The sequence below is a fragment of the Haemorhous mexicanus genome, chromosome 5, assembly GCF_027477595.1.
Source record: "Haemorhous mexicanus isolate bHaeMex1 chromosome 5, bHaeMex1.pri, whole genome shotgun sequence".
NCBI lineage: Eukaryota > Metazoa > Chordata > Aves > Passeriformes > Fringillidae > Haemorhous > Haemorhous mexicanus.
In genome coordinates, this window is record NC_082345.1 from 62,103,491 (window position 1) to 62,122,649 (window position 19,159).

A 19,159-nucleotide genomic window follows, 5' to 3' on the forward strand; every position below is an offset into this window, starting at 1 on the left:
TTCTTACTAAGGTATTAATTCTGCTCAATAGGTTATTTTGCCTTGGCTGCAATTAGGTGGCCAAGTTTTCTTCCCTGATTACCTTCTTGAGCTCTTTAAGTTGAACTGCAGCTTTTCCTGGAGTAACTTTTCATTTTTTGCATTTCTGGTGTCTGTAAGAGATGACTAAGAACTGGGTAGCTGCAAGTGCTTGCAAAACTTGAAATCACTTGGTCTTTGAGTAGTACTTGTCATTAGGGATAGTAATGTTATTTATGGGAAAATTATTGGAAGGAGGCAGCATGTTGTAATGTTGTAATGGTAGTGAGAGGGGAGAAGGGGCAAACCCTGTAAAGGAACATCTGACTGGGGATTTTTAGCCTCTCAGAGGGGTCTTTTTTGGACCTTCTAAAGCTGTGCTGTGTTGGAAATTACAGCTGTTAACTCCTACAAACAAAAGGAGCAGTAAACTTTAAAAAGTAAGTGAAATAGCTCCCAATTTAGCAAATCTTCTGTCAAATAAAATTAGTTATTACTAAATGTCAGTCAAAGATACTCAGAAGTTTAATCTAGAAACTGTAAGGACTGCAAGAGTCTTTTGTATTCATTGTCAGAAAATATACATTAGTTTACAAGTTTGGTTATTTCAGTGTGCATCCTGGTCTGGGATTGTTGTGGTTTAGGGCTGATTATTTCTTGATGGGTAGGGAATGTTGTGGTATTCCTTGCTCGCCACGTTGTCAGACCACTCTGTTTAAGTGATTCCTGGACTAATCAGTAATTATGAATCTTCCTTCAACTAAGCAATGTATGTAATTATTTTTAAGCTGTGTTATTTACATTTTTACTGCTTGTTTATGGGGCATGGTGTATGTTTTGCATAAGAGGGAATGATGTGACAGCACACTGAAATCACAGCTCTTGAGTTTTCTATCTATCTGTCTGTCTGTCTGTCTGCCTGCCTGCCTGCCACAGCCTCTCCTGAACAGGGTTATCTGTTCTCTGTAGAATGATAAAGATTTTCAGTCAGAGCCACTGTTCTGATTTTAGTAAGTGAAATAGAAATGTCCTTTTATGCATTAGTAAATATAATTTCTAAGTGAGGGACTAGTCCAAGTTTGACTTCTCCTTCTAAACTATACTGTAAAAGAGCATTTCCTTGGCGAGCTGTTCTGATTATTGGTGATGCAAGTACTTGTAAAATTTAACTGCATGAAAGTTAACAATTACATTTGTAACACTGCTTCTTTGTGTAAGTAGTAGCAATTGTCTCAGATAAACCTTAAATTGTCTCAGATTGACCATAAATATTGTTGCAAATTAACACCTTTTCATTTGAGAAGGAAGTTGATAGTCCACACAGGTGAAAATCCTGTGGCATGGGATCTTTGGGACAGGTTTGTACTGGATAAATAAATAATGATGTGAAGTTCCCTAAGACAGAACTGGGTAGAGAATAATGATCCACATAGAGAATCCTGTACCCTGAGAAGGTGGAGTGTGAGTTTGGAAGCTGTGTTTGTAGCACTTGAGCCATTAGTTTTGCCTGTTATGCAAGTTTTTTTGTTTATGGTTCAGCCTTATGCTAGGAATTTTCCTGTCCCCAAATTTGCTCAGTGTCATCACCACTCTCCCTTGTGAGGAGCAGGTTTGCTTGTCCAAGCTGCATTTCTAATGATGAGAAAGATTATTGCTCTTTCCTTAGCCATGCTTTCAGAAGATTATTCTGATAATACTAGTGGCAATCATAAAATAAAAGACTACAATCTTGGCCCTTATAAAATAATTGCAATATGGGCAGTTGACGAAACAAAGTCGTTCTGTTCCATCCTAGGAGATACTTTCAAATTAGAAATGTGATATATATATTTATTTAAGTCTTTAATGACATTTCTGTTTAGTCTTCTCAGGGTTATTATCTTTGTAGGAAAGGAAGTGACCAAATGGGGTTGTGCTCTGAGAATTACTGTAGCTGCCATGCTGGCCTGGTCAGCATCTGCTGGGTTATTAAATCCAGTCACCTGCTCTTTGAAACAACCACATGATGTAATTGTGAAAAAACCCCACATTCATACTAATGACTGCATGACACTTATTTTTCTACTTGTCTATGATTGTCTACAGAACCAAATGGAATGGGATGGGATAAAATTAATCAGAAATTATGTCAATATAATGAATGGTTCTCATTCATAGAGAAAATTAGCAAATACATCTGGTGTGAACATCTCCTCATAGTTTCTGCTGAATGAGTATCTGTTTTGCAAAAACAGGAATTGAAATACCTGTACCTTTTTTTCAAGTGGTGACTGGTATCAACCTTCTGACCAAGCTATTAAAACTATTGTCTGATGGATACTGAGAAACTTAAGTGTTTCAAAATATTTGTGAGACTTGTTTCATGGTAGAACTAGCTTTTGAGCATGTTCATTTTTTATTTTCTTCATATGTTGAACTGATGACTCACTGAGTCTTCTTAAGCTCTTACATTTGTGGAATTTAGTTTCCATGTATCTGTAACCTACTATGTTGTGACTTGCCAGATGGAGGAGTGCTTTGAATGGAGAAGGATATTATTGGTGGACTTAATGCCATCTCTCCTTAACTCCCAGATGCATAATAATTTTTGCAATCTGAAGATCACTGTAGTTAATTTTTGAGTAGGTAGTGTTGTTGCCCTACACTTTGCGGGGTCATGTTTTTACTTCACTTATGTCTGCTTGTGTTTATGCACTTGGATTATACTGTATTGCTAACATATTCCTAAATGCTCTTCTGTTTTTCTTTGCCCTCTACTCTTTTGATTGCCATAGCTTCAAGTTTATGGCAAATGTACAAATTTTTTACAGACGGAGATTCTAAGGGGAGCACTTTAAAACTGCTAAGTGTGGTTGCCTGCAGTGGCAGACAAGTGGGTTATAGAATACTGCTGATTAACTCATTAAATTCCATCTCAAAGGTAGTTATATTATTTTCCATATTGTTCCTGTTGGATAGCTATTCTGAATATTATTTTCTGATGTGATTCCCTTTTCCTTTGTAGATCACTGTTGTAGTCAGTTCTTTTTAAAGGCAGTTCTTTTTCAAAGGCATGCTTTTCTCTTGATAAAAATTATGGCAGCTTTTCAAATCTCAGAACCGTTTAGCCTTAAGCTTTCTCAGGTAGAAGAAAAATATTGAGGAAAAATTCTAATCAATACCATCTATTAGTAGTAGCAAATTCTGAAATACTGGCTCTCAACTTTTTGTCCAGTGTGTATAATGATGAACAGTTTAATTTTGAGATGTATATGCAAGCCTTAAAGTATAGTAATTCATTTCCATCCTGCTTTTCAGCATTTTCTTTTCACATAATTTTTGTCCTAAGGGAGGCTTCATTTTTTTTAACAATTGTCTAAACCTATGCACTACACAGTAGCTGTGCATAAAAATTTCCATTCTCTTAGGATTAGTCATAAACCAGCAATGGACTGTTACATAGCCTGTCTGGGGCATATGAAACAATAACTGCTTCCTGAGGTGAGAAAATTACTGTAAATGAATCAAATAAAATAATACACTTTGTACTACCTTGTCAGGGATTTGATATGTCTCTAATTCCATACAAGATGAATACATGAGTAGGAGCCCTCTGTCTGTGGCTATGTCCACAATTTAAAGCAAATAAGAAATAGGCCACCTGCATAATCTTTGTTCCATTCTGATTTTAATTTTGGTACTAGATTTGGAAGATACTTTGATTGACTAGAAGGTTTCCATGATTTTGTATTTTGGTTTGAAACTTCTGGCTAAAACCATTTCTCGTGAAATATAGCTCAGGCTCTCTTGGAGTTTGTTTTAGTGTCTTTCTTGCCCAGTAGCCACAGAGTTAGTTTGCTAAACTGTGATGTGGTAGTTCTAAGATTGATTTTTTTGCCTGCAGTTATTTGTTCCTGTATTGCCTGTTTGTCAGGAAGGTAAGTATCTGGCCATTGATTATTTAAGGGTGGAAAGTGCCCAGCTCACCTTTTGATGCTGTTCTATTTTTTTACTATTTAATATATAAACATTAGAGCCTGACTGAAATCTAGTTGAGCACCCTTACAGTAATAGTAAGGTATTGATTTTGTATTACTGACTCTCTACCTGGTTTCATAATTGTGTAAGTATTCTGTAAAAATTACAACAATTTAGGAAAGGCTGGTAAATGAGGTGTGTCTTTTCTATCTTTTTTTCCTTTCAATTTTATTCTCTTTCTTTCTGCCAGAGTCTGTTCATTCTATTCCCCATCCTCTTCCCATTTATATTTTCTTTCTCTTGTTCATTCTGTCCCCAAATTCCCTCCTTGCATTATAGTACTCTTCATTTTCTGACATCCCATTAATCTTCCAGTCTTTATGGCTTACTTTCCCACCTCCACAAGCACACCCACAGGATGCTTAGAAATTTTACAGCATACCCAGTTGTCAAAAAACTAAACCTACAAGTCCCAGACCCGTAATACTATGCTGGGAATGCTCATTAACTCCCACACTGTTTGGAAAAAGAAACTGGTATAGTTAGTATAAGGTCTGCAAACCATAATACATGCCTAATATTCCTTTGCTTTCCACTAAACTTGGGAATTCCTCATGGGAAAGAAGATGGTATCTGGCTTTTTTTGCTTTAACTATGGTTTTGATCTTGTAGGAACCCTAGAAAATATGGCACAAATGTGCAGCTGTAGGGGTGTGACCTCTGAAACATTGGGTTTGAGGGGAGCACATTGTTTGCCAACAGATCAGAAAACCTGGTGCCATAGGTGGATGTACCAGAAGTGCATCCTCAGCACAGCAGCTGCACCATGGCCAAAGCCAAAGTGGGCTTTGCAGTGGGCAGTGCTGGTGGTCTCACAGAATCACAGAATTCTCAGATGCTTCTGTCCAGTCTGACTGCCAGCATTTCTGTCAGACCATGTTATTTACTGCTGGCAGAAGTGACTAAGAAAAATGACAAAAGTCTGCATCTCTAATGTGTATATGATCAACTGATTGCCCCCTCCACTAATTGCCTGTAAATGCTAATTAAAAAAGCTGTATTCAGTGTATGGATGACTGTGGTTAGTTTCCAAAGGCAATAATTTGAGGCTTTTCTCTTGCTAAATAGCACCCATGCCAGTGTTTAGTGTTGCTAAGTGGAATTATCATTAGATTTCATCTTTATCAGAGGTCTCTTAAACAGTGGACCTGGACAGTTTTTGGACAGTTGGACAGTTTTTCACTCCCCTGTGTTGAGCAGTTGTTTTTCCTTTTTTTTTTTTTTTTTTTTTTTTTTTTTTTTTTTTTAATTCTGCTGTGAGGAAAAATGAAGATATTTTCAACATTAGAACTAGAAATGTAGAAATACAAGCTTAAACTTTGCAGTAGTCAGTAGTAGGGGCTTGACCTGCTTGCTTCTTCTTATCCTTCATTAGTACTTTTTAAAAGCCTGTTTCACATTTAATTAACAATTTGGGACATAACTGACAGTGGTGTAACAAGCACTGCATGTTAAAGCAATATTACCAGCTACACCATAGCTGAATACAGCAGTACTGTAATTAACCCCAGAATGACTGGGTCAGTCACTGATAACCCACCCCAGGTTGGATACTGCCAGCAGTGCTTCCAGTTCCTTTCTTTCCATTCATATTCAGAGGATAGCACCAAAAGGAGCTAAGAAAGCATTGCTCAGAGAGCAGAGGAAATCAGTCCTCTCCTCTACCCTCTGTTCTCTGTTATGCAGCAAGGATGCCAGTAACTTAAACAGAATGAATTAGCAAACTGAACTTAAAAGATTAATTTGCCCACTAAAATGATGTCTCATCAGGGATAAAACATCTCAATAGTGCAGTTAAAGATAATTGTTCTTTTTTAATATCTTCTTTCCTCAGAATCCTACTCAAGTGGGAACTGCTCTTCAGGTTTTCCATAATCTTGGGACTTTGAAGGATACTATTGCTAATGTGGTGGATGGATACTGCACAGTGCTGGAAGAGAACATAAAAAATGCTTTGGATATCAAAGTGCTGACCCAACCATCTCAAACAGTCACAAGAGGTATGATACTTGTTTTACAGAGAATGATAACTGATTATTTTTTATAGGAGTATGGTATGTTATGAAATGGAAGAAACTCTCACATCCAAGCCTGTTCTAGAAATGTTTCCCTGCTTGCTTTAACCAGTAGAGGGGTGGAGTAGGCATAACTCAGAAAACAATTCATTTAAAAACATTTAATTTGACAAAATCAGGTCTATCTGATATTTGGCTCAGAGGTTTTGCTTTATTCCTCGCTGCCACTCCTTCCTAAGTTGCCCAGAAAATTGTCCTCATTAGGTTACAATTTGTAGCATTTTCTTAGTTCTTTCTCATGGAAACATGAGCTGTTTCTCTTTGGAACGATGACTCCAAATTCTTCTTTCTTTTTATTGGTGGGAGAATTATGGGTTGAAATTATTTGCAATCATTGGAAGAAGCCTGCAACTACATTGTTATGCTTTTGTCAGGTGAAAATTTTTTCAAAGCAGACAATTCAATATGAAGAAATGTTGCATTATTAAACATTTAGTTCCCACTTAGCTCAGATACCAAAAAATACAGAGGAATTGAGTGGACAGGCAAATTTGAACTTTGGTGTTGGAAACATTCAATTTTTTTTCAAAAGTTTTGCAACAAGGTGGGGATCCAGACCCATAATCAGCAGAATAATACAGAAATGCATCCTCTCTCAAGTGAAGTGACTGTTGAGAAGCTGCATGCCCTTCAGCTGGAATATCACTTTTTTTAGCAGTCTGTGTATGCATTTAAGTCCTGAGCTGGTAATAGCTATATTTTTCACAGCTACCCTCTCTCCCATTTCCCTTTGTTCTTAAATCCTGGAAAACTGGCCATTGGCATTACTGTGGTGTTTCTGTGGAAATCTGAATTGGTAGAGCTTGTAACAGTCATGAGCATGAAGTATCCCCAAAGAACTTCAGAGCTTAGTCAACTTCTCAGTTGAGACAACTGAAGCCATTCACAAAGCTCTGTTCTGGATGTATTTTAGGCTGCGTTGGCTTAAAAAAAGTATCTGTCAATGTGCATAAAGATCTATTTTTCCAGTATTTTAATTTTCATTTGTGGAAGCTGAAATGTGCTGCTGTGTATGTTTAAAACCATTTAGGTGGCCCTGGTCGAGCTGCTATGCCAACACCTGGGAACACAGCAGCTTTTCGAGCAGCCCTCTGGACAAACATGGAGAAACTCATGGATCAGATCTGTGCTGCTTGTGGACAGGTACTCTGCAGCTAAGTCCTCTTTGTCTCATCTTGCAATTTTGGATGCAAGAATTTAGATGTTACTTTCCCTCTCAATAAATTCTCTCTTACAGGTGCAGCATTTGCAGAAAGTATTGGCAAAGAAAAGAGATCCTGTGTCACATGTCTGCTTCATAGAGGAGATAGTTAAGGTAAAGTTGTAATTTAGTTGAATACACTTTAGTAAATCTCCTTAGAAAACTGTGATGAGAGAATGAGTTTGTTTACACTTTTACAGTTCCATAATTTTTTTTTACTTAAATTGATGGGAAGGTGTTGAAACTGAAACTAATATTGAAGGATATATTTGTGGTCTGTGGGTTATATCTGTAGGATGTAAACATGTTCATTTTGTTGTAATTTCTTTTGTTTTCTTTAAAAGGGAGCTGATAAGGCACCACTGTATGGATCATTAATGTCATTCCATAATAACATGTGATTTGAGTAATTAATTAAATCTGTTAGTTTGCATAGGAGAATGTGTCTTCATCTATCATTTTCAGCCATCTGTTTCTCACTTCTTGACAATTTCTCTCTTGAAAAATAATCATGGCTGTTCTTTTCAATACCTATTATTTTCCATTCATTTGCATTGTTTTTTATTCATATTTGGAATAATTTGATTAATGGTCTCCTTCAGTGGTAGGAACAGAATTACTGAAACTGTCTCATCTACGTTAGTAGAAGAGAGGGAAAACAAAAGACATGTTCCTGCTGACATCTCTCTCCAAGTGTGTAACTGGATTTTTAATTTGCATGGACTTAATAGTTGAAATAACTTGGGGAAGCTCTTCATATGCAAACGTGGTCTTCTCAACAATGAAAGCAAATAATGAAGGTTAAATACAGCCTTTATCTGTCTCTTTAGCCTGTCTCTAGAAGGTGTTGCACAGAGCATCACTTTTCTATGAGGCGCTTCAAGCTTCTCTTTCTGTGTTAAAACAAGCAAACAAAAGCAAACCACAGCAACAACAAAACAACCCAACCAAAAAAAAAAAAAAAATTCACAACCCCCCCTTAGTTTATGAATTTTTAGCATATTTTCTTAATTAAAAAATGTTTAATCTGGCAAAAAAAAATCTGTTGCTGCCTGGGTGGATCAGCCCTTCAGTGGATCAGCATGTTTAGGGAGAAACATAGAAACCTGGAGACAGACCAGAAATGCTGAAAGGAAGAGTTTGTATGGAAAAGGGGCTTAGGTAAATGATCTGTTGGTGTTCATTAGTGGCTCCCACCCTGTGCCCATGCTTCTGACCTTCACTCTTCCCTCTTGTAAAGCATCAATTGAAAAAGAGTTTTTCAACAACTAAAAAGAGAGTTTTTTCTGTTTTTTGAGGCCGATAATAGAGGGAAGTCAAAGAAAATATTTTATCCTCCTGGAGACTAAACAAACAGGGAAAATGAATTTCAATGGAAGCAGAGTAAGGAAAAACTCATTAGAAAATAAAAGGCTTACTGGGCTGTCTTATGCTAAGCATGTTCCATGATTTCTCTGATTACTCTTCCTTCCCTTAACATTCATACTGCAGGATTGCATCCAAGTGAAAAGTTTTATTTCCCAAATAAAATCCATCTATTTATTTTTCTGCCGTTTTCACTTTTCCGATTACTTTGCTCTTTGGTGGGTGTTTTGGTGTAGTAAAGTGCCAGGCTGGACATTGTCATTCTCAGTGGGGCAGCTAAGGAGGGGTGGTACATCCTTATCTCCTGTTCTGCTAGCAGAATTCTCTCAGCATGGCACAGTACTGCTGGTGGCACCGACGCCTGACTTACTTCTTGCCTGAAATGGTTCAGTATAGCATCATGTTTTCCTTGGATATTCTCACAGTTAGACCATTTCTTCTGGTGTCTCTTGAAAAAGGTGTGGCACCAGGCTGCAGATGGGTGAGGTCTAACCAAAGAGTAGAGCTGTTCAGACAAAACCAGACACGTACTGCATGCTGCTGAAATTCAGCAGTGTAAGTACAGATGGCTGTATGGGAGAGTATGATTGTTTTAGATATAAATAAGAAATTGGTATTTTGCCAGTTACTAATGAAGATTCCATCTCGAGTTAAACCAAACTGAAATGTGCTTTCCTCAGCAAGTGTTCTGGAGAGGAAGAGAAGTTGGATTTTCTGTATTGTATTCAATTTCATTAATAAACTGAGCAAATTAACAAAACAAGCCAAAGGTACTAACGTTGTACCCGTTTGCTAGAGCAGCATGCCCACTCCAGAAGATAGGAAAACGAATCATCCACTCTACAGTCTGTGCACTAATTACTGTTACTGATGTCAACATTATTATTATAGTCATCTTCTGCAGCAGCTGCAGTGCCACTTTGCCTGTCCATCTGCTTCCTTGTTTTGATTACTGCAGTGCAAGTATCATCCTAGGAAGCATGGGAGAGGAGGAGATCCAGCCTTTTTAAAGCACAAGTCCTTTAATAGCAAGGAAGCTACTTGCCTTTTTTTTTAAGTCATCATTCTCTTTTTCCATTGGGGATTTTTTGTGTCTTTCTCTTCACAGATAGCACAGCCTGCAGTTTTTCTAATTTTGTATGATGATCTCAAACATATGCCTTCCGGCTTTCTAATTACCTTTTACCATAATAATATTTAGGAGTGTTGTATCATGTTGTATCCAAAAATGTAGTTTTAAAAGCACTAGCTAATTGATTCAAAGATTCACAAAAACTCTCTGGTTTTGTTTTGTTTTGTTTTTTTGAAAAGGAAACAAAACCTGACAGATGAAGAAGCTGAGGTACGGAACTTGGAAAATTTTAAATTCTGCAGTTCAGCATGAGGGCAGTGACAACACCTGCATCTTTACTACCCTATGCTTTCTCCTAGAGCATTCCCTTCCAATTTTTACCAACTTTAGATGTGGCCAAGAGTTAATTAACAGTATCAGGCTTACATGAGGATCATGGAAGAATCTGAACATTAAATTTATACTGCACATTTTTTCACTCCTTCCCATTGCAGATCTAGATTTTTGGTGTTTTTCTTTTCATGCAATAGGAAATTAATGCAATTCTAAAAAGAAATCATGTACTCATAGTACCTTCTAAAAACTTCTTCATTTCATACTAGTCATGAACTATAGATTCATTATTAATGTTTACATATTTAAATTGCAGATTTAATTTTTTAACAAATCTGTTAGCTGTTTAAAGGAGAAATACGATTGAATGAACATTTTGTGGGTTTTATGTAAGAAAAAAAGGCCTTTAATGACTAGATTTAAGTTACAGAGGGCTAAGAGAATTCAGAACTCATAACTTCAGAACTCAGTTTTGGGGAAAATGAATACAGCTTTCACTGTATACATTTTTTAAAAAATAGGGTTAATGCTGTCATAATTTTAAGAGCAAAAATTAAAATTACAAATTTGAACAATGTAAATTTGATATTTTTGTTCACCTAATGACTGCTTATTTATATCACTTCTTTCAATTACTTAATTCACCTTCAGAGAGCTAATAGGTTACTTCAGTTTATTTTGCTTTATTGCTTCTCTCTTTCAATGTGTAGTGACTAATCCTTCCTCGGCTGTTGTAATGCCTAAACTACAATTGACTTCAGTGTAAATCACAGCCAAACACATCTTTCTGTGACAGCCACCTTCCTAATTAGAGTCCCTCTTAGCCCCTTGTAAAAGAGTTGAAAATGATCTTTGATCCTCATCTATTTTGGGTCCTTCACTCCTACATAGGCATCAGGGAACAGTTCTGCCAAGAGAGAAGCAGCCTGAAAGCAACAAATCATTTTTCAGAGGTGTTGGGGTGGTCAGTAGAAAGGATGAACTGGGTGTCTCTGCTGGGCAGAAGGTGCAGGCAGAGCTGCCCTTGCTCACCTCTGGGTGTCCTCTTTGCAACCAAGGCACATCACAAGCCCTGTGGTTTACGTAAGCCTCGGGGTAAAAAAGTGAGCTGAGAGTTCTAGGGAGTGTCATTATGCACTTTCTGGAGGGCTCTTATCATTGCTTCTGCTGATGAATGTTTGGTGAGTAAGCAGGCTTTTTTCCTGAGTTGTCAACACTGGCAATATGAGGTGTTAATGATACAGAAAGAAATGTCCTCAGCATTACATAAGATAAGGAAAATAAAAGGAAAATATAGATATTTATTGACAGAGTGTACTTATATTTCACCTTCTCATTTCTGCTCCCCATCCAAACTTGTTAAAAAATGTTGCTGCTTTGAAATTATTCACATCTACCATTACATATTCACATTCAGTTGACCCAATTAAAAAATAATCCCAAGTGGAAAATATTGAAAAATAATCTAATTATTGTCTTATGGGAATTCAGAATAGTATGGTTTTCACCAATTATTACAAGTATATGATTTATTTTTCAGTATTTTTTGTAAATGCAGAATTGGATTACTTGCACATTATTTCTACTGTGATTTCTGTTTGTTATTTAAGCCATAATGAGGTACTTTGTGAAGATCTAAACCCAGGTGGATGAGCAGGTTTTTGGTTCCCAAAATATCGAAGACAATTTTTGTTTCAGATCTACAAATTGCCCTGCTGAATTCGCTTGCAGGAGTTTTGAAGACTCTTAAAGAGCCAAGAAGATCATACCAATTAAAAGTTCCAACTCTCATTTTGAATGGATCTGTGTGCCCAGGCACCCATACTAAAAGTAATTTGATTCTAATTCACATGGGAGGGTCAGAGTCTGTGCAATGGTTTTCTAATGACACTACTACTCCTGTAGAACTTTAATTCCGTTTCTCTGACAGAAATATGCAGCTTTGAAGAAAAGGGATGGTGTGGAGGTTGTGTGGGTTGGTAGGTGATAATGACTTTTGTTCTTTTTCACTTCTGGTTTAGTGGTGTTTGTGCAAATTGCAGATCACTGATGACTGCAAATTACTGAGTCAGTTGGTTTTCAGTCAGCTTGCCATTGGAAAAGAAATACATTTACCAGAAGTGCCGCCTCTTATCATCATTCTTGTCAATCTTACCTGAACAGCTCCGGGCTGAGTGGACCTGGTAACAAACCATCCTTTCATCCTTGGAGGGGATATGAAGTAGTCAAGGTGAAAGCTTGGTTGGAATTGAAGCTGTACATACTAAATCACTTCTCTGGGTAGAAGAAAGCTGTCAAATCCCTGAGGTAGTTACTGGCTCTTGAATACTAAGTTCATTTATTTCCAGTTGATGCATATCTTGCAAGAATATGGAAGGATTAATTAATGTTTTAAGTAGTTTTGAAGATATAGGGCACTGTTTAATATCTAGGTATTTTTGTTCCTTACAAATTGGTTTTTCTGAGGAATCACTTAAGAATTCCAATATTCCATGAAATCCACAGTCTTAACTTTATTTTCTAGTCAAGAAGGTTTTTGAGAAATAAAGCAAACCAGCTTTTGTTTCTTTTGTCACCTGCCTAAAGAGACCTTTTTTCAAACGTTGCACTACTGCTGGAAGTCTAGAAACTATTACACCTTGGATATAAACTGATCAACCCAGTGTAATGAAATTCTGTGCCCTGCAGTAAAACAAAAAAAAATCAAGGTCATTTTTAAAATCAGTGTCATTTATTGACAGCTCTGCACCTGTAATGTATAATATAAACAACATTAGAAATTTAAATTCACTCTTATTTGAAGAAATTTAATCCTGACTACTTTAAGGATATAGAAAAGGGTTATTGAGAACATACTCAGAATTTGTCTTTTCTTTACTGATTAATTGCACTACTGAGGATGATGGCTTTTTGTTCACAGTCTAACATTTGGCAATTATGTTGCTATAGAAATAGTGCAAATAGATTTCCTTATTTCTGTCCCATAAGATCTTGTTGTACAAAATTACTAAATCATTTGCATTGTTGCTTTATTGGTGGAAAAAATATTTAGACTGTCCTTTAAACGTCTTCTGTTTTTAGAGCAACATTCACAAGTCCTGTATTTCTCCATGGCGGAGCGTTTGATTACAGATAGAAAACACTGTATATGTTAGTATGCAAAGCCTCATTTCAGGAGCCTGCAGCAACTAGCTGCATGCTAATATTCACCATATTGTTTTACATTTCAAAGAGGCTTCACAATAAAGATGTTTTTCACATTCTGCTCAAAGTATCAAAATTTCTACAGGGAAAAATAAGTTCGAAGTGGTTGTCATGAAGGGGGAGCCAGTTTAGAATCAGTGGGTCAGATTTATTATTTGAATGTTAAAATAGCTATTTTAGACAGATACAAATATGTTAATTCACAGATGGAAAATTATACTCATTAAGTTCTAAATTTACAGTGTGGAGGAAATAGAGACATTTGTAAAAATAAATATATGTCCTTTCAGCATCTTCTTGCATTCTTGTCTAATACTGAAGAAAGGGGCTACTTTCATCCTCATTCCTTGAATTTAGATTTAATGTCAGATACTAAATAGTTATAACAAGAACAGAGCTAAAGAGATATAATTTCATTTCAGTAAAAGTTAATTAGTAGTTTGATACGGGTTTTTTAAAGGAGGTAAGCTGTTTTTATGTTTGAGGGGATTTGAAATTAGTTTTCCAGGCTTTAGCATGAATATTATTATACAGTACCAGTGAATACAGATCTTCTAATATCTATCCTTTGATGATACTGGTACTCAGCCCACTATTGTTCAGTGGTTTATTAACTTAGTAGTAGCTGTTAGTGAAAATGGGTTATATTTTTTCAACTGGGCAAACGAGTCATTTTCATGTGAGTGAGAAGGGGTTTAGCACATGAATTGTGTCAGTCTGTAGTTTCTTCTGTAATCTTGCGAGCAGGCAGCGTCCAATCTAAATTTCAAATCTATGCAGTCAATGCATCAATCTGAGTAATAGTGGTGCTTCACACTATTAACGAGTCTGCTTAGGTGCTGTAATACCATGCACTAAAGATTAAAGGACTACTGAAAAAAAAAGTTAATAGACAAGTATAAATCCCTCCTCCCCTGTACCAGTAGAAGAGTACTGATCTAAATCCTTTCCTTACCACCAGTCATTGTATAAAAGGTGATTGAGTCTGCAGGCTCTCCCAGTTGAACTGTGAGAGCTTTTTATCAATGTGGGATTAATCATGAATGGCCCAGCTGAATGGCCAGGCCCAGAAAGTGGTGATCAGTGGTACAAAATCTTGCAGCTGGTCAGTAGTGTACCCCCACAATGGGTCAATACAAGGTCCAGTTCTATTTTAAGACTTTATTAGTGCTCGGGATGATGGGCCAGAGTGTACCCTCGGCAGGTTTGCTGATGACACAAAACTGGGAGTAGTGGTTGATGCTGCAGAGAGTCATGCTGCCATCAAGAGCAACCTCAAGAGAATGAAGGAATGTAGAGGACTGGTTTGACAGGAACCTTATGGAATTCCTGGGACAGAGAGCAGGAAGAACTAACACCGTCCGAATGTCTCCTGGCGCTGGCCTTATGCAGTGTTATTAAGCTGCATTGGGGGAAATTTAGGTTGTACATTGGAAAAAAGTTCTTTACAGGAAGAGTGATTGACCATTGGAATGGGCTGCCAGGGAGGTGGTGGAGTCAGCATCCCTGGGGGTGTTTAAAAAAAAGACTGTATGTGGCACTCGGTGCCGTGGTTTAGTTGACAAGGTGGTGTTAGGTCATAGGGTGGACTTGGTGATCTCAGAGGTCTTTTCCAACCTAGTTCCAACCATTCTGTGACTCTGTGGTTCTATTATACAACCTTAGATGTTTTATCTAAAACCTGCTCTATTATGGGAAAGTTGCACAGTGCTATTCTTTGTGCCAAGTATCGACAGTAGTGATTTTATAGTAATAGTTGAAATGAAATAGTTACACAAAGGGAAAATTATTTTAGTGGATTGCTGGTTCTGGCCCTGATTCAGCAAATTGGATGCAGTTCGTTACTCGAAAAAAGAAAGTTAAGCACATTTTTAATTTTGCATAAATAATATTTCCCATGGAAGTCAAACTACCTCCATCTATGATTTTAATAAGGATAAGCTTTGTCCCATTCACATAGACAATATAGTGAGCCTCACTGTTGAGAAAATGCATCACCATTTGTGGTCTAGCCTGCTGGACATATTTTGTCTGATTTATGGGTATAATTTTCATGAGCAAGTAATTCCTCTGTGAATAGTATGTGTGACTGTGTACCAAATTCTTAAATAGTGTGAAAAAGGGGGAAGACTACAGTGGCTGGGCCAGAGTACAGTCTGCTTGTTGTGGTTTTCTATTTTACTCCACACAGATGCAAGTGGGGTTACCTAGAAATAACATATTTTAAAGTAGCTAAGTGCTAATAGTCCATACATCTTTCAAAATTATCTTTCCATTCCTTGATTGTGGCCAGCTGTCCAGCATGTCAGAATGACAGAGGGTTGCCCTAGTGTATGTTACTGGGCAGTTCGGTTTATTTCTGAAAATAAAGAATTAACAAGAAGAGGACAGATCTAAATTGTCTTGCACTGCCTAAGGAATTGCATAGGGGCTACTAAATCATGTAAGTGCCTGCTCAGTTGTTCAGTTTTGGGGAATAAAGTGGTCACTGGTCACAGGAACAACAGTAACATTATTTTTAATTTACAATTTGGGTTGGTAGATATTAGTTTATGTAAGTGTGTTTTAGGCATTGGAGCATTTTCACAACAGATTTTTATTAGAAAATAGCCAGTTCTGTGGCTGATCTTACTTCCCCCCCATTTTGTAGTGGTACAAAGTATGATTTATGTGCAGATTTTCTGTGCTGTGAGATCAAAATAAAGCTGCGAGCAGACAGTACCATTCATTCTATAATGCTGCATTAAATGGATCTGCTTTGGAAGGAAAGTTCTGTTTTGACGTTATAGTCTTACAATTGCTTGCAATTAATGTTTATAGTTTTAATTTGGTATATTTCATGATGGGGAAAATATGTGTATGTCAACCTGAATCTTGCCTATCATGAGTTTTAGATACCATCAGTTACAGTTAAGGTTCTTTTGTTGAAGGAAAAACATAGCGCATGACAAGAGGAAATAACATTTCATTTTATGCTAAAGTGCAATAATTTACTTCTGGAGATTTTCAATTATGTATGGATGTTTTATGTAAGCTTTCTATGTGCACAGTATGCACCTGAAACAGCTTTGTGCCAGATAATAACACCTCTTAGCTTCCAAAGGTTTATGTGTTCTCTGTGTTGTTAAACATGTACACTGGGAGGGGGGACAGTGTGACAGAACGGTGACCTTTTCCCAGTGTTGTTGGTTATGGCATAGGAAGCTGTTGGAAAATGATTGCTACAGAGCTGAAAAGATAATCGGATGCAGTTCATTACTCATCTTGTCAGCTGCTCCTGCTACAAGGGATTGTATCACAAGATGTTAATCTGCTTGTGACTAGATTTCAAAGCAAGCATTTTTATTTTGGAGGGGGTGTAAATAATTTAACATCTTCCAATTCTATTTCATTTTCAGAAGCAAGAGAAATGGAAAATTCCTCATTTAAAGGCTTAGAATATTAATTGATAGAAATATTAGTACATCCTTGTGGATTATTTTACAACTATATGATGATATGCTGCAAAAAGCTATTTAATTGCAGAAGTGGTTCTTTTAAAACTTAATTATTTGGTACTGTATTCCTTGAATAGCAGAAGTTACTCTGCTAGCACACTTCAGTGTGTTCTGCAAGACAAGTACTAGGCAAAAGACAGATTTGGACCAAAGAGGGCCCTATCTACACACTGAATCACTAATGTGGATGTACCCCATGCTCCCATACATTGTCTGAGGATATTTGGTGTAAGTGTAGAGGAGGACTATATTCATTATTTGCAGATGGGAAGATGAGAAGGTAGTTTTAGCTAGCTGACTTCAGTTTTCTGAAAGCGAAAGGCCCAGAAGAGCAGTTACTTTCTGATACTGTGGTTTGCTGCTCACAATGCTGTATGTGAAGCATAGGGAAGGCTTATAAACTTTCCATTGCATTAAGATGAGCCAGTAGATTTGCTGTGTACATTTCAAGCAAGCAGAACTGCCTTTTCCAGCTTCATCCTGCCTATCTTTTAAGTCCTTGAAGAAGTTGTCCAGTACAAGGGACATTCCTTTAATTTCCTGCTGGAGAAAAACACTCCTTTTGCTACCCTTTCCTTGTAATTTTCTAGTATTGATTATTGTCAGATGGAATTGCATGCTACATTTTAAGCAGTTAAATTATAATTCTCATAAATCTAATAAATCTAATCCTTATTAGAATACATAATTTAAAAAACGAGCAGTGAGAGACTCAAATGTACCTTCAAAAGTAATATATCAAATAATGTGTAAGCAAAAGAAATTACAGATTTAAACAAATTAAATTGTTTCTGGATGCTCATGGTTGCATATGGCCCTTTTTTACTCCCTCTGGAGTATCTAATGCTAATGCCTTGCTGTATTCCAGTTTTGGTAGCTACAGTCACCCACTTAAATACCCCCTGGTGTATGTGTAGGCAACAGGATTCTCTAGTTTCTGCCACAGACTTTTACATGGTCTTCTCTGTGCTATTAATCAGCAGCTATATTTCACCTCCAGACAGACTGCATCTCAGCACTGGACAAACTGAAATCTCGTGTCATATGTTATAGAATCAACCAGCACTCTGTAGGTAGTATTTTAGTTAGTTAGAAAACAGGGCATTTGTTTTTTCCCCTGAACATTTTTGACTGAGTAGTCAGTCAGTAGGAAATAGACTTTTTCATGGAGCTTTTCCCTTGTGTCTCTCCTCATCCATAATGCAGTTGGCTAGCTGAGCCATGAGGGCCTTCTTCCCTACAAAATTCTGATACAGTTAATATTCACCCTTTGCCCAGGTTAGAAGACACACAACATACAGGGTCATCCCCTGTTACTGTTACTTGTCACCGTGTTGAATCTGACAATTAAGATAGCAATGTTGATGGGGAGGGGTACATGCATATTTGTTTTCTGGAGCCTTTAATCACTGTGTTTTCCGCTGAGACAGTGACAGAGATGTAGATGGTAATTATAGAAAAAAAAAGTTTGACAGTTCTCTCTAAGTATTTTTCCACCTCCATTCGATTATTTAGAATTTGAATTGAGTGACCATGCTCAATAGGCAACCATTGTTCCAGGCTGGGATAGAGAATGTGAAAGCCAATTAATTTATACTTGATGTGAAAGGCCGTTTGTTTTATAGTAGTCTTCATGGTCTAAATTTGAAACTGTGAAATAGAGTTAAGTAATTTCATGTTTATGCTATCGCAATAAATTTATCAAAGAAAAGAGATTTTATGCAGTGAACCTTCTAAATAATTTTCTGATATTCTAATTTTACTTTGTCTATTTGTGAAAGTCAAGTACAATTTTACAGAAAATACAAACATAGCTATGAAATAAATTAGTTCTGTTTCTAAATCCATCATTGTCCTCAAGCAGTCAAAAATGAGATTCTGTAATCCCGGTTTATTTTAGCATTCAGTGTTAATTATCATACATTTTATGAGTCCAACAGCATAAAAGATGTCCTCTCTCAATTCTTAACACATGACCCATAAACTTTGCCTTTCTTTATCTTTAGAGATAAGGAGTAGAGTTGGATTAATTCCTCATCTAATTGCAGAGTTTGTGATGATAATCCTATTTTTTATCATTACATTTAGATTTATCACAATACCTTAGACTGATTTTTAGATTTTAAATTCATTCTTTAAGATGTTTTTTTTTTTAACTGAAACTTGAGCTTGAACTTGCAGTCTTTTAATGAACAGATCTTCAAGAGGGATGCAGTGGTACTTGTTAAGGAATGACATTGTAAAGACATTTGTTGCTTTGCCCATTATTGCCACTGCTAGTGAAAAAGGACCGTTTTTTTCCTTTATCATCTTAAGTAGTAGTAATTCATTTTGGAGTAGCGAGACTCTTAAATATAATTATCTCCACCTTTTTGTG

At 36.8% G+C, this 19,159-nt stretch overlaps 1 protein-coding gene across 1 annotated transcript in view; it reads left to right on the forward strand.

The window, feature by feature from the left end:
* Positions 1 to 19,159, forward strand: part of COG5 (component of oligomeric golgi complex 5) — a 173,508-nt gene that overhangs the window by 106,578 nt on the left and 47,771 nt on the right. The window contains exons 8-10 of the mRNA XM_059847345.1: positions 5,870 to 6,035; positions 7,141 to 7,253; positions 7,348 to 7,425. Of these exons, the coding sequence (XP_059703328.1) occupies positions 5,870 to 6,035; positions 7,141 to 7,253; positions 7,348 to 7,425 (357 nt within the window). The remainder of the gene's footprint in view (positions 1 to 5,869; positions 6,036 to 7,140; positions 7,254 to 7,347; positions 7,426 to 19,159) is intronic.